General features: G+C 44.2%; 2 protein-coding genes across 3 annotated transcripts in view; both read left to right on the forward strand.

Annotated features, from left to right (window-relative positions):
• Positions 1-14,635, forward strand: part of BLVRA (biliverdin reductase A) — a 44,991-nt gene extending 30,356 nt beyond the window's left edge. The window contains exons 2-7 of the mRNA XM_050937797.1: positions 3,961-4,088; positions 5,621-5,740; positions 6,645-6,742; positions 7,235-7,342; positions 8,475-8,646; positions 11,183-14,635. Of these exons, the coding sequence (XP_050793754.1) occupies positions 3,970-4,088; positions 5,621-5,740; positions 6,645-6,742; positions 7,235-7,342; positions 8,475-8,646; positions 11,183-11,456 (891 nt within the window). The 5' untranslated portion in view covers positions 3,961-3,969 and the 3' untranslated portion in view covers positions 11,457-14,635. The remainder of the gene's footprint in view (positions 1-3,960; positions 4,089-5,620; positions 5,741-6,644; positions 6,743-7,234; positions 7,343-8,474; positions 8,647-11,182) is intronic.
• Positions 1-16,258, forward strand: part of VOPP1 (VOPP1 WW domain binding protein) — a 194,294-nt gene that overhangs the window by 30,333 nt on the left and 147,703 nt on the right. The window lies entirely within an intron of this gene.

Genomic DNA, 16,258 nt, shown 5'->3' on the forward strand with positions numbered 1-16,258 from the left:
GAGGTTTGGGCTCCGAGACCTACCTCCCAAAACAAAACTACTGTTAGGCATTTATCATGTCACAGATGTCTAACACCCTTATACTCACGTTGGTGAAAACTGAACATATGTTAATGTATCCAGTTCCCCCTGGGGGTGCCCTTGGTTCTTCTTTTTGTCTGATGGGGAAAAACAAAAGTGCCTACTGTGGTGGCTGCGCTAACGATTTTGGCTATTCTGGCTAAGAGGTAGCCATTTCATCCTAACTGTCATGCAAAAGCACCTATCTGAGGCAACTCACACTTGCAAATTGGGAACAAACCTGTAATTGGGAAGAACTGGCTGAGCAGGGGCATCATATGGATTTCCCAATTAATCAGTCATGAAGGTGTTTCCCTTCTCTAGCACTAAAACATCATGAGGACTTGCCACTCTTAGTGAAGTGGTGGTACTTACAACACTTGCTAACATATCAGTTTGGTCCAGATACTGCCCCACCCCTGCCTACTCCTTCCCCAAGACCCTGCTTCCCCACTCACTCCATCCCCCTCCCTCTGTCCCTTGCTCTCCCCCACCTTCTCTTACTTTCACCAGGCTGAGGCAGGGGGGTGGGATGCAAGCTCTGGGCTGAGGGATGGGACTGAAGGGTTCAAAGTGTTGAAGGGGGCTCAGACGAATGGGAGGGGGCTCGGGGCTGGGGCAGGTGGTTGGGGTGCAGGAGGGGATGCAAGCTCTGGGTGAGAGTTTGGGTGCAGGAGGGGGCTCGGCTGGGGCAGGGGGTTGGGATATGGGAAGGGATGAGGGCTGTAATGATCTCCAAGGGAGTGGTTTTACAAAAGGGGAAGAATAGACTTTTGCTTAGAATAGAGCAGTGGTATTTGGACCTGTCTGAGTTAGCAGCCAAACAAAGAGGAGTTTATCAGCATAGAGAACAATTACATGGTTCTGAAAAAATTTGGACTACATTTCTACATACATTTGGATAAAAATATCTTGAGATGGCTCCAAGAATGCTAGACCTCCATTCTGCCTAGCCCTTTTTCTTTCCTCCCTATTTATGTCTTCTATTTTAACACTGTTTTCCCCCCACTCTAACGTTTATGCTTATGTAGCATTATATGGTCTTGCAGCTTTGACACATCGTAAAATAGCATAATTCTGTTGGAGATCCCATGAAGCGTGCGGTGTTTGGAAATGTATACAGGCTGTGGGGCATTTGCCTTTTTGTACTTCACTGTCTGTTTCTTTATGAAAACCAATAGAAAAATTAATCACAGAAATAATGGTTTGGACTGATTTCTGCCTTGAGAGATGCAGAGCGGCCCCAGTAACATCAGATTTATCTTCCTTTGATTGTTGAACAGTTTCAGGATCTGGTGTGTGAATGGACTGAGAGGAATAAAATACAAGTAGCAGTAATGCTGGCATATTGATTCCCTTTATCTATAAGTGCAGGCTACATTGGCTGCCTGTTAGTTTCCGGGTGAAGACTGAGGTGTTCTTTTTAATCTGTGAAGCCCTAAAGAGCTAGGGACCTGCTCTGAATGGCTAGTTGCTATGACAACGGGTTGCTTAGTAACAGGATTTGTTACAGGGTTGAAAGCTTCTTTCGTGCCTCTGCCAAATGTGTCTACTTTGGGAGGTCATTAATTTTACATGGGGCAAAATTTGGGAAGATTTTCAAAGGGTAGCTGTAGGTTTCATGTGCAGTATCCTATACATCTGTTGAAAAATAGTATTTTGTTTCTGCCAACGAGAGTAGAGGCTCAGCTCCCTCCCTCTCCCCTTTTGGATTGAAATATAGTTCACCAGCTAGAGAGGGAAAGGCACTGCTTGGGAGTGAGAAGCCTACAGAGCTTTCAGGAGAGCTTAGCAACCATTGGAGCAGAACTTTTGCTTGCAGATATAAGTGAGATAGGAGATACCTGAAAGCACTAAAAAATGTTAGCAGCCTTGGACACCAGTTGCCTTAAAAACAGCTCTCAAAACTACATGGACACATCATATCCATGCTCTTCACCAGTTGGTCTGTTGCCAGAATTCTGCCATCATCGCAAAGGTGATTAGCCCTGGCTACCCACACTATGTAGGGGATACTCTGTGGCTGTGCTGAGACACCCAGGAAGCTCCTGTAATGTTTCAGAGGACAAAAATTGGCCTGAACGTGCCCATATTTTTTCTTTAGCTGATTTCTCAAATAGAAAAAATATTGTGTTGTGCCGTATCAGTAAGGCATAGCTCCCCACTGTTCACCAGTTGTGGGCATTTCCATGGACTCTACGCTTGCTAGCACAGAATATATTATAGGATTTCTGGGCAATATACCATCAACTGAAACTATACCAAGTGATACCCTACCTGCTCTGTCAGAGGACTTGAGTCTCATTTACACTGGCCTTCAAGTGTAAGTGTAATTTACGCCCACAGTACATGGCTCTGCAATGGAAAATGCCATTATAGGAGCATTAGTGTAAATGCAAATCAGGCCCATAATTTGTTCAAAGGGAATGTTGATCATTTGAAATGGGTTATGCTGGTGATGGTCTTTCTGACCTCATCTCTCTATGGGCCAAATAAAACCAAGCCTCGGGCTCAACAGCATCTTTGTTCCCTGGTGAGTCGAGCTTATACATCACATGACACCCTCTGGTAACTGCACATTGCTGTGATTCTAATGGAGACTTTTGCAACATCAATCATTTCTTGCTTTATATTAAAGCAAGACAGTATGTCGGAGCACTTCACCAGATACTACAGTACAGACAGACAATAATAAACATGAAATGAACCATATTGGCAGTGACAGCAATACATAAATAGAGGCCAAAACCCAGATGCAACATACGCGATGTGAGACTCTTTAGTGCCAGTTGATAGAATTTCTTAGTAGCAGTTGACCTCTAGCATTGTCAGTACAGTTAGAAAATGCAGTTGCCGAAACGGATTGCAGCGAGAGCCTGCAGCTGTGCCATGTTGTGCTGTGATCCCATCAGATAAGAGTCATTGAGGAAAAGATGAGGTTTTAGGAAAGATTTGAAAGGAAGTAATCATATAGCAGAACTAATCAACAGATCTTATTGCACCAAGGCAAGGAGAAGGGGAGAAGACAGAGCGATGAAATAGAAGAAACAGAACACAAGATGAATAAGCATTATTATCCCCAGGGGGAATACTCAGCCACTCAAAGGCTAAATCATCACAGTGAGTCAAAGGCAAAGCAGAGAATAGAACTGAGCTCTCTCTGCTCCTGGTTCAGCACCCTGCCACTGGACCACACTGTCTCCTGCTAATGCTCCTTTATGATAGTAGGAGATACTGCCATTGAAAGTGCTGTTTTTTCAGTGAGAAGGAAAACTGAGGGCATGACCACTTGTCATTAAAGAGATCATGGTGCTTTTCAGAAGAGTAGAGATGTCACCCTAGTATTCCAGCCAAGTTACAAGTTAGGTCATTACCTTTTGCATCTTTAAAATTCTCCAGCAGTTTCAACTGGAAAAGGGCATCCTTCACTTCCTGTCCTAAAGTTTTGTGAAACATTGCTGTGCGCTCTTTTTTCAGTCCAGAGAAAGCTACATTGCAGAGGCTCAGGGAGTGAACCTTGAATGTAGTTTGTGTCAAATGTTGTTAGTTTTCCAAAATGTTTTGGGATCAGTCTGGGCAAAAGGTGCTATATAACAAGAAGATCCCTGTCCTCTCTAAGATCTGCCTATTCATTTTGAGAAAGAACAGCCTTGTACTGTGGATCTGACATACTGGCTGTCAATTACAAGAGTCTTCAGGCCCCAATCCTGTGTGGTGCTGATCGTCCTCAAATCCCATGGACTTCAATAGGATATGAGTGCACTCAGCCTCCTGCAACACATCAGGGTGTCTTTGGTGAGCTGCCTGGATGCTAAAGTGTGGGTGTATAATGCAGGGGAAGTGGAGCATATTAACGGAATGCATTTTTTCCTAGACTTACCTAGTTTTGTTTTGTTCCAGGCTAACAAAATGTTTGGCACTGTGGTAGTGGGGATCGGAATTGCTGGATCTGTGCGGATAAGAGACATGCTGAATCCAATGCCTTCCAGTCCTTCTGAGCACCTGAAACTGTTTGGCTTTGTATCCAGGTTAGATATTTCAGTTATGTGTTTTAATGAGTGTGGTGTAGAGATTATTTTTGCCCCCCACGTACTCTCTCCCCTTTGCATGTATAACTTTCCAGGCTCATCTTAGAAGATACATTTCTCTGATATAATAATTCAAGGAGGTCTGCTGGGCGCACAGTAAATGCGGTTTATGTGACAGCGCATAGTGTCCATAGGTTAGGTTGATTGATGATTGCAGGAAGCTTTGCAAAGCGCCTCAATGAGATCATTCAAGCAGATCTAGGACTCAGTCCTGAGAGATGCTGAGGGTCTCTAATGAGGTGCTTTGCACCTCAATTCTCACTTAGCTCAGGGAAAGCTGAGAGAGCTCAGAGCCCTGTAAGATCAGGCCTTTAAAAGAGACTTGAAATGTAACCAAATGACTGAACTCTGCTGTAGGATGGCACAGGCTTTAAGCAGCTGCACTGATGGGCCAGTGTCTATAATAATTCATCTGTAGAACTCTGGTAAAGCGACTCTGCTGTAAAATTTGTCTTTGAAGCCAGATGTGGATTTTGAAGAACAAATCATAATGTAGGCTGTGCAATAAGGTTACCTTTTAGGTGGCAGTATCATTTATTCTCAGCAACCATGTGGCTGAAACTTAAGCAAATCTGCACAACAGTGCTGCTATCTCAGAGCATTCCTATCAGGCTTTCTGCACTATAGCAACAAAGCACAATAATTTAAAATAGTTATGTGGAACATATGGGGAGCTCGGGTTGTGGATGTATTTTCCAGCTGTATTTGAGACAGAAAAGACCTATTAGGCCATCCATTACATCTCCTTGCATATGCAACCTTGTTCCTAGGGTGTTTTTTCTAGTGCTAGATCTACTATTGAATGACCCAAGCAATACTTGGCTTCCAGTCTAACACATAATTCAAAATGTTGCTACAGAGGTAATTCTCCTAGCATGTCACCCTTCTCTTTATGTCCCTCCATTGGCTTCCTTTCTCTAGTACATCAAACGCAAATGACTCATCTTCACTTTCAAGGGCCTGCATGGCCTATCCTCGTCCTACCTGTCATCTCACACACACTGTTAAGATGTTGACTCCTGCCTCTTCTCTGGCAATGATGCCAGTCTTCACCACCCAGCTGTTAAATTTTCAAACACGCATCTGTGTGCTTTTTCTCTGCCACCCCACTATGTTGGGAGGAGCCTCCTGTAAACATCCTCCTCGTCTCTCCTCCAAATCCCTCCTTCAAACTCTCCTTTGCCATGATTCCTACAGTGATTAGGCCACTGGTGTGCTGTGACCACTGTCCATTAAACTGACTGATATTGTCTCACTGTTTTCTTTTGCTCCCTTGTCTGTTTGTATCCACCTGTTGTATCTTGTCTTCTACTTAAGCTGTTTGGCTCAGCAACTATCTTTTTTTATCTATGTTTGTGCAGCACCTAACACAATGGGATCTTGGTCTATGACTGAGGTTCCAATAATAATTGGGGAGCGCGGCCTGTAGTTGTGATGTTTGGGTTTTTTATTTCTTTCTGTTGAACAACTAGAAGAACCCTGGGTAATATTAATGAGGTCAAGCAGATTAGTCTGCAAGATGCTCTGGGAAACAAAGAGATCCAAGCGGCCATCATCAGCACTGACAACAAAACCCATGAGGAGAATGTCAGGTATGTGTCTCTCTTTTCTTCTTCTCTGCTTGTTACTTCCTTGCATTAGGCACTGCTATGCAATGGAACGTGCTGTATCAAAGAATGAATTCTGTCTAGAAAGATTTGTTTGTTAGCAATGTAAAATAATCCCCATATTCTCAAAGTAAATGTGACTGTGAGGTTTACCCTCCTGAGGTAAAATGAGACCGGCGCTCTGCTGCATGCATGTATTAGTACTATCGGATTTACATGTATTTTGGAGGAAATACAAGAACTGGATTCAGAAAATACCACTTCCTTCAATTCCTCCACTCCCCTCCCTACCAAGTGGTTCCTGACACTCTTATTCATGCCATCTTCTCCCTAGTAACCTGTATTTCTGAAGCACCTGCCAAAGGATCTCATAGAGCTTTCCAAACATTAATGAATTAAGCGCCAAAACAACCTTGTGCGATAGGGCAGTATCCTTCTCATATGGACCTGGGGCATAGAGAGACTAAGTGACTTGCCCAAGGTCATGCAGAAAGTCTGTGGTGGAGGCAGAAATAGAATCCAAATCTGATAGGCATGTGACTTAACTAGCTTGGGCTGGAGCCTGGGCTCTAGGACCCTGCAAGGTAGGAAGGTCCCAGAGCATGGGCTGCAGCCTGAGTCTGAACGTCTACACTGCAATTAAACAGCCCCTTGGCCCGAACCCTGTGAGCCCAAATCAGCTGGCATGGGCCAGCCACAGGTGTCTGATCACAGTGTAGACGTACCCTAAGAAAATGCCTTTTATTACCCCCACTCTCAACACATTCATTCAGGCTATTCCCACATCCCTAGAGACAGAGGTGGCTGCTAGAGTAAGAAAGAGTTTGTTCAGAGGAAGAGAGATGAATAAGGTAGCACCTTTTGAAGACCTGTTTCTCTCTCCTTCTAGGATGTTCTTGGAGGCTGGGAAACATGTTCTTGTCGAGTACCCCATGGCACTGTCTGCTAGCACAGCACGTGAGCTCTGGGACATGGCTGAGCAGAAAGGTGATGATCCTTAATGTCAAAGTTGTAACTAGCTTTGTACAATGACATTAGATTACATCTGCTGTGGTAGTGCCTAAGAACCTCAAACAAGGTGCAGGGCTCCATTATCTGAGGCATAACACAAGGACAGGGCTTGCTTCACAGAACTCCCAATCTAAGATTTAGGACTTCACCCAAGCTTCATTTTGAAGGCTAGTGTCTCAACTTTCAAGGCACCGTATTACGGTTGGTTCATTCACACAATTCCTATTAAAGTCAATAGCTAAAACGCTGCCATTGTTTGCACTGTAGGTGTGGCCCCGTGAGAACAGTGAACCAAAATTGGATCCCTAATGCAATGTCTTGACGATTTGTCTTGGCATCCATGGATAAGGCTGTTTGAAGTGTGCTCACTCTGATGATTGCTCAAAGGTTTACTACTTAGAAGTGGATTTGGATTCATGCAGAAAGCTTTTACTAATCCCATTTGATCTTCGTTTTCTCTGATGACAGGTAAAATCCTCCATGTGGAGCACATTGAACTTTTGACAGAAGAGTACAAGCAGCTGAAAAAGGAGGTGGCTGGGAAGGAGCTTGTGAAAGGAATGTTACATTTCACAGGTCGGTTGTTAAAGAAACTCAGGCTGCCTGTCCTGCTGAGATGCCAGCCACTTCATCCATTCACTTGCTCATGTGAGGGCTTGTTCTGTAGTAGTTTGAGTCATGGAGTCAGGACCCATCCAGAGAGACCTTCAAACAACCGTTTCCCCCTGCTAGCAGTTGCCTGTGTCGGAGAGTGGGTCTGTGGCCTGCTACTCCCTCCCCAGTTTCTATGATGGAGGACAGCAAACCTGTTCCCCTCTAGTATCTTTGCAGCTATTGTCTGCTCTCTTTCTATGTTGGGGTATCAGTGACCTGAGGAGGTCCCTTTAGCCCCCTCATCCTCACCTGGTCTCCGGAAAGGATGGAGAGCTGCTGAAAATCACCCCACTCTCCACTGAGGATCCCCAGGCTCCTCCCCTATTCTTGTCTTCAAAGAGGTGGGAGAGATTAAAGATTTCATTCCCCCATCCCCTTGTGTGAACCCATATACTAGCACTCCCCAACATATCCTTAGGGTTTTCCTGCACTCTCATTGTATCTATGTCTGTCTTCCTCTCTACCTTCTGATGGGATCTGGGTGGCAATTATTTTCCCATGCCCTCCTCTGCCCAACCATCTTCATCAGCTGTAACAGCTGACTGGGTAAGTGGTTGCTGCCTTTCCCTGACAATGCTCTGTGCTGCCCTCTGTTTGGCTCTTGGAGCCCTCAGCATAGGACAGAGCAGCTCAGGCTGGAAAAGAGGGATAAACAGGCAGCTTTAAACTTCCCGCCTGGTCCCAGTAGAAGCTCCTAGAGGGTTTCTGGATCGTTGGCCAAGACTGCAGAAACCGGAGATGGTCCTGGCCTAAATGAGACAGATGGCACACATATGCTATAGTGGGAGAGTTTCCTTGAGTTATCAGTATTTGAGGAGGGCAAGAGAGACTTGAAAGGTTTCAGCCTTTAAGAACAACAGAAAAGAAGCAGCATATCCTGTTGCGTAGCTCACCAAATGATCCTTTTCAGCAGACTAGATTCACTGGGGTCCCAACCATCAGACTCCCATCCCAGACTGACCCTCAGAGTTTTCCCCTTGCTGGACTCCATGTAGCTGATTAAGGTAGGGATTTCTTTCCTACTTCTCAAGTCCTTTCGTTCTTATTCCTATAGGTGGTGCCTTGGATGAAGAGCAATCAGGCTTCCCAGCTTTCAGCGGAATTGCCCGCCTGACTTGGCTTGTTGACCTCTTCGGAGACCTCACTGTCACCTCTGCCAGTAGAGAGGAACAGAAAGAAAAGAATTATTCCAGAATGACAGCACATTTTCAGACTGCAGACAAGAAGTGAGTAATGTAACGATACAGGAGCAGATTAGCCATGCTATTTAGGTATCTTCAGCAGGAACTTAGCACCTTCTCTTCTTTGCACCTGTACAGCAACTTTCATGCAAGAATCAAAAAGCACTTTACAGACACTAATGAACTAAGCTTCACAACACTCCTGTGAGGTGGTTAGATATTATTTGCCCCATTATACAGATGGGAAAACTTAGCTGGGGAGAGTTTACAGGACTTGGCCAAGGTCACACTGTGAATCAATGGCAGAAGTTGGGAATAGTACCCAGGTATTATACTCAAAATCCTTTGCTGTAACCTCAGGACCCTGTTCTTCTGTGTTACATTAATTACTGCTTTTCGAGCCTGTTGCCTGAACACACCATATGTAACCCTTCTGCCAGGCCATCTTGTCGGCAACACAGGATGGGTTCAGTGTCTAGGGGTTCCTCTCAGCATTATCAAACAGAACCAGCTTGAGACCCAGTGATGCCATGGCATGACACTGCCATCTCAACAGCTGCTCAGTGCTGCCGCTGCCACCTCTTTCACCGTTTGCCAGTCTTGGTGCTTACCGCTTCAGCCTTCAGCTGCAGTGCCACGTTCTGAGCTTCCTCCGCCAGGCCATGCCCTAGTGATTTCAGCCGTTAGTGATTTCACTGCACAGCAGAGAACCTCACTGCTGATGCTCCCTCTGTGTTGTCTTGCACCACAACACAGGTCTAAGGCTCAGACCCTAAATGAGTTTGTCAGTGTTTTTAGCTGTAGTGATCACTGAGAAGAAACCAGGACTCTCAATTGAGTCTCGTCAGCTCTACCTTTATACACTAGAGGTAGAGGATCAAATGACTTGTAGGACCCTTTAAAGAAATCCACACCACCAGGTAGGAATATCTGTCCCCACCATCTCTGACTTTCACTTGGAGTTGACACCTACTTAGAAAGTTATGTTAATTTAGGGTGACCCCTCAATTAGGGCATATTAAATACAGTTCTGCTGCCCTTTACTTATACAATAAGCATAACAACATTTCATTACCCCTGTGTCTAAGACTAAGGTGAATTTTAAGTCAGTGTGATGGGTTAGACCCCCCCATCTGGGTGCCACCTGATGTACTGGGGTTTCACTCAGCTCCTTCTGCTCCACCACCTGGATTCCCTCTCCCTGCTTTGCTGAATTAGCTCTCCGGCCTCTTGCAGCACACACACACAGGTATGGCCACACCCAGCTGCAGACACAGACTGAAGTCAGTACTGTGTATGGGGATTTACCCAGCACTCACTTCCACACCCCCGTTGGGAAATAAACCCAAAATAATATTGTCTTGCACTGTATAGAAAGATCTGCACAGCTCAAGCTCATAAAAATTCACCTTTCCCTCAATGTGAAGAGAAATGTGCAGAACTTCTTTCTCTCCCACCCAATTAGAAATTGCACAAACTGGGTTTAATAATAAACAAAACAAATGTATTAACTATAAAAGGCAGATTTGAAGTGACTATAAGGGATAGCAAACAGAACAAAGCAGATTACTGAGCAGATAAAATAAAACATGCATACTAACCTTAAGATCTTAGAGACTGGTTTCAAGAAATAACTCCTCACCTAAATGTTATTTTAGGTAAGTTGCAGAGTTTCAGTAGCTGAGAGTTCCAGTTATTTCTTCTTACAGACTGGACCCCTGTCTCAGTCTGGACTCATCCCTGCTTTTCCCTTCAGGTTGGTTCCTTGTCCCTTCAGGTTCTTTCAGCAGTCCTTCTTGGGTAGGCAATGGAGGAGAGTCCTGATCAATCCCCTCCCCAGCCCTTAAAAAGGATTTACCAGAGGCAGGAATCCTTTGTTTGGTCCCCAACCCCCTACAGTGGAAAAGTAACAAGTGACTCAGTCACATGTCTCTCCGGGGTCATAGCAGCCATTACTCGCAGGCTGTTTGGAGAGTCCACAGGAAGATTAAGCTCTTTCACAGGCCATTGTCCTTCCTGATGGGTCATCAGCCCTGTCTGACTTTTTCATTGTTATACCAAAAGGGCTAGTATTGGGTGTCACCCAAAGTAGCACATTTGAAATACACATACATGTCAATATTCCTAGCTCCAGATAAAAAAAAAATGATACATGCATACAAATTGGATAAACACATTCAGTAGATCACAGCCTTTTAAATATCTTGCATGAGCCACCTTGCATAAAGTATATCTTAGTTATGTCATATTTATATCATAACCATATTTCTATGAAGAATATGGGGTGTAAGGTAACACCCAGAACAGCCAAAAGTGATCCCTTTGGCAAAGCAGGTCTGTCTTCTGATCACTTAGGCAAAATAGGTGGGTCTAGGCAAATTTAGTCTGCTCCTGAGGTCTTTTCCTAGTTCACCAAAAGACATTAGGGGAGAGCTTATTCAGGCTTTGGCTTATATCTGTATCAAAGTTTTAAAACATTTTAGGTGGGCATTTACTATTAACCAGTGATGGAAAAAACAGAATAACCCTGTGGGTTTATTTCTTCCTAAATGTCCTGTGTTTTTCTACTCTCTCACATTAGACCTCTGACATGGATTGAAGAAAGGGGACCAGGACTGAGACGTGATAAGAAAATCAACTTCTGTTTCAAAAGTGGCTGCCTGGAGAACCTCCCTGAGGCCCCGAGGTCTGCTGTGGGCCTCTTCATGCAAGATCAGAACCTCTTTGCCAAAAAACTGTTGGGCCAGGTCTCCAGGGAAGAGCTGGCCGCTGAGAAGTGGCGCATCCTGCGGTGCCTGGACCTCGCAGAGGAGATTCAGCAGCACTGTGAACGGCCAGCGAAAATCCATTCATAAGGCCGCTCTTTATGAGAAAGGGAATATGATAGTCAGACACTGAGTAGAGCTGCAGCTTAGTGTTACCATAAAGCAGCTTGTTGGCAGTTAATGTCTATTTGATTAGTTCTTACCATTAAAATCTGTGGGGTTTTGCTCAGAAGCTTGTGCCCCACAAGTGTTTTATGCTGTGTGAGATATTTAACATGGCAGAACTGGATGATGCATTGGGCTGTCCCCAGTACATGGCATCTTTCTAGTCAAACTTAAAGCTATCAGGCAAAGAGCATTCAGACATGTTGCTTCCACAGAAGTCAATGGGAGATTTTGTCATTGACTTCAGGGGGAGCAGGCCCAATGAGACTGCAGAAGTTACAATTTATTAAATATAATTTTAGTTCCTTCTTTTTAATATATATGAGAGCAAGAGATTTATAGCGCTGTCTAGAATGAGGCATAGAGCTGCTCTACAAGTCTCTCTACCTCCAAAGGTGTTATAGCACCATACGCCTGACTTGCAAAACTTCAGATATTCCAGTCTTGTCCCTTCCCTGAGTAGTTGCCCTGAACAATACTTTGTATATTGGCTGTGGGCCAGATTCTGATATTTTACACCAGTGTAAACGAAATCCATTACTTACAGCAGCATTTACACTGGTTTAAACAGAATAAATTAGATTGGAATCTGTCCTCTCACTGAGCGTTATGCTGAGATCACTAAACTGATTTCTCTGCTGCCTTATGCCAGGTTGTAACCCAGTTTTCAAGAGTCGAAAGGTTAGTATAATACATTAACCCACTGCATCACCTGCCCCTTTCCTCATAACCAATCCTTGACTCCTCTGTTTCTGAGCACAGTGGCACACTGAGGCATGCCCATAACCCCTATTAATGTTCATGAAAATTCTGCACGTAACTCAGTGTGAGAATGGACCACTCTGAATAAATGAAATGTATTAATAGAAACGATAAATAATACATTTATAGAAACAGGGACAATATAGTAATGCCAGTTATAGCATGGTGTTAGGAAACAGAGCATTGTTGCTATTTGAAAAAATGCTCTCGTGCAACTGTGATATTATTTATTTGTCGTTTTTCAGTAATGCCCAGAGACTCCGTGGTGCTAGTTGCTATACAAATACATGGGAAGGTTTGGTCCCTGCCATAAAGAAATTGCAGTCCTGAAAAGCACCAAGTCATCAGCATGCATGGAGAAAACACTGAAGCAATACCTTTGTCTCCCTGTATTATATTCTAATTACAACATACATCTGTTATAATAGCAGTAAAGCCCTCTTCAGAATGTATTGTTGTCTCCCGAACATACCTCATGGGAAGCCAGCAGCCCTTGTCTGCATTGGCACTGGAGGAGTAAACTCCAAAACCAAGCACATATATTGTAAATTATATACAATATAATAAATATAAAATAATGGCCAAATAAAACTTTAACCATACACATCTGAACAGCAGATATGGTTCAATTAGAGATTGGGGATGGGTAGGATGGGGTATGTTGTTTGGTTTATTAGGTTTTTTAAATCCATATCAGCTCAGCCAGACCTAATTAGTAGTATCTTTTCTTTAATGTTCTTCTAAGTTGTGCCTGCAAAATATGGGCCTGATCCAATGCCCGTAAAATCAATGGAAAGCCTCCCTTTGACTTCATTGGGCTTTGCATCAGACCTTAAATACACGTGTGCACAAACAGGAAACGTGCCTGCAGAATATGCATTGTGGAGCCAAATGGGTACTTCAGTACCAAACTGGTCTATTTTGGATTCACAATGACTTCTTTACACATGGACATACTTTGCAGGAGCAAATACAATGCCATCTTTGGAAGGAAGGAAATTTTATCCTCACTAGTTTTATGACAAAATGTGTGAAGTGCATCCTGATTAAAAATAGAATTAAAATCTTCTGCTATGGATATTCAGCAGTGCACAAAATATTTCTGGTTTATGACCTCTTCCTGTTTGCTGCAAAAGGAAAAAATGCTGTAGATGCTAGAGTTGATGACTCAGTCCCTCCTTTCCTAATCAGGTCACACTAATTGTGTTTGAAGCGTTTTGCCGATAATCCTGTTTTTTAAAAAAAATGCACACTGCAGGAGAGTGTCTTAGACAAGCTGGAAAAAAACCGCAACAGGGAGGCAAATAGGTAAAATAGATCCAACAAACTGTACTTAGCACTGAAGTTGAGTTTTTGTTTAAAAAAAATAAGCACCCCACCACACACTAATCTTTGAGTGAGTGAAAGCTTCAAGGTGAGATTTTCAGTGTTGTCCTATCTGTGCTCCCAGTGAAGTCAATGGGAATTTTACCATTAACTTCAATAAGAGCAGAAAGAAACCAATGCTGAGAAGTTTTGAATGTTCTGCCCTGAACAAGCACTGTTATGTCTTGCTTGTGAAGTCATTCTATAGATGCTCTTCCAGTTATTACCGGCTTGTACTGCCAGATCAATGTGTATGAAACGCTACCCTGCCTACCTTCACTGAAACTTCCCTCTCTATGCTATTGGTGTAGTTACACTTGTACACAGGGGCCAAATTTGGAAGCTACATGTATCGAGTCATTTTTCCAAAGGGATGTGGAGGTATTAAAATGGAATTCTTCACGTTGCTCTCGAAGGGTGCGGCCTCAGAAATGCGGGATCTCGGTACAGTGACAGCCTTCATGCGTTCATTTCTTGCATGTCACGTTTTTTCCATTTTCTTGAGATGAAGGCAAAAGGCCTTTGATTAAAGAAAAATATAAATAACATCAATGTTTTTTAAAAAGAAAACTTACCTCACGTGAAAATTGAAGCGGACGGCCTAAAGTGACACTGTCAACCTTAAAATATTTTTTTTAACTTGTTTGATTTTGTTACCTCGCTTTGCTATTATTGATGCTGTGGAACATTACAACTGAAATCTGATTTCTTGACTTGACTTGCAACTTATTTTTTTGCTACTATTTGTGAAAATGGAGGCAGACTTGTGACCATTCTGGATTATGCATGGCAGTCCAGTGACCTGCCCTTCCACTGCTCAGAGCACTCCCTTTACTGTGCACTGCAGTGTCTGATGCACTAGAGTTGCTTTGATATCTTCCGAGATGTGAATTTGCTGATGTATTGTGGTGGTTATATCTGCAGGTGTTAATGTATGTGTTGCATTCACATTAATAAAGCTGTTGGAGTTCAGCGTATTCTCTGTAATTTTCATTATCTTTCAAGTTGAACAACTCCCACTGCTTCCCCAGTAAGGCCCAATCTTCCAAGGTGCTGAGCCACCTCTCAGTACATACTCCACCCCCTCCCAAAGCTACCTAAGGTATCAGGCCTGGAGAAGACAGCTGACAGCTCTGGCCTAATAGGCTGCTGGGATGTGAAGCTCAGCTCACAGCTGTGTTTCATGATTAGAGAAACTACAGAAAGCTAAGGTGGCCAAATGGCACCGGGAGATGATCCGGGGACAAAACAATTGAATTAGACCCAGGCCTGCAAAAGAGACTAGGGAGCCCTCCTTCACCTGGATACAGGGGACTGGATTGTGTTAGTGCCTTGCAGGGAAAGCACCCTGAGATCCCACTGGTCTCAGTGGGAGGAGAAGGCACCTCAGCCCCGCACAAAGGAACAGAGAGATGACACAAGGGGGCCACAAGGGGCGGGGGATTCAAAACCTGCATCCCAGCCCCTTGCTGTTCTGGGCTGTGACCTGAGGCTGATAGGTGCTGCCGACTGCCTTCTGTGAGGTTCAGTGCATGCTCAGGCCAATGGCTCTTAGCCCATCAGTCCCCATGACAGCTCCCTGTCACATGCACACAGTGCCCATCAGGCTCAGCCACATAGTGTCATTGAGATGCAAAGCTGGGAAACAAAATGGCAGCCCAGCTCCCAGAGTGCATCCTCCAGCCCCCAGAGAGTAAAGTCATTCAAACAGCAGGGAAGCCACTCATGGTGTCTTCAAACACCCTGAGCCGGGTGCTCTTGTGCTCTCTTCTATCAATGCCAAACTGGTGCACAAAGGCAGCCAATGAGCCACAAGGTGTCAGGCTGTAGCAAGGGCTCGCAACAGGCAGTGCTGGCCAAGCAAATTCTGCAAGTGGAGCACAGAAGCAAGAGCTCAGTCCAGACTTAAGTTAGCAGTGAAGGAGTTGGTCAATGGTGTTCAACAGCTCCTGCCGGGCCAGCGCTGAAGTTCATCCAGAAACCCCAGGAGCCAGCAGTCTGCTGCTGATCACACAGGACAGCAAGAGAGTTCTGAAGGCACTGGGCTTTCCAAGGACTGGGATCAGCTAATACAAGTTGCTTTAGCTTCCCCTGCAGGTTCTAGCTGGATTTGTTGCTTAAGAGTACAAAGTACTTTTCCCTCCAGTTCTGAAAGTCACACAGGGTATGGGGTATGATGATAAACAAAACCAAGGCTCACCAGATAATGGACCTTTAGTGCCCACTAGATAGCATTGGCGTATTACAAAAGGAGGAGGAATGAGGGGGAATGGGAACTAATTCTGGGATCATTAAAGGCAACTGAGGGAAATGTGTCCAAATTCCATTGAAATTCAATTACATTTGTGCATCTTAGTTCCCTAAAATCCCCACAGTTAAGTAACAGCATTGTCAAGCCCAAGCATTCAAAAATCTATCAGATACCGCACAGTCTGCAGTGTTCATTAGAGGTGTGGATTGTAATTTGAATATAGGTACCGAGATGGGACATATTTCAATGACTGGAAGAGTGCATTGAAAAAGCTGTGCTGCCATGGAACAAACTCGTATCTTTGGCTACAGATGGTGTGCCATCAATGTGCTTTGAAAACGTTAGTATG

This window comes from Gopherus flavomarginatus, chromosome 2 (assembly GCF_025201925.1).
Source record: "Gopherus flavomarginatus isolate rGopFla2 chromosome 2, rGopFla2.mat.asm, whole genome shotgun sequence".
Classification (NCBI taxonomy): domain Eukaryota; kingdom Metazoa; phylum Chordata; order Testudines; family Testudinidae; genus Gopherus; species Gopherus flavomarginatus.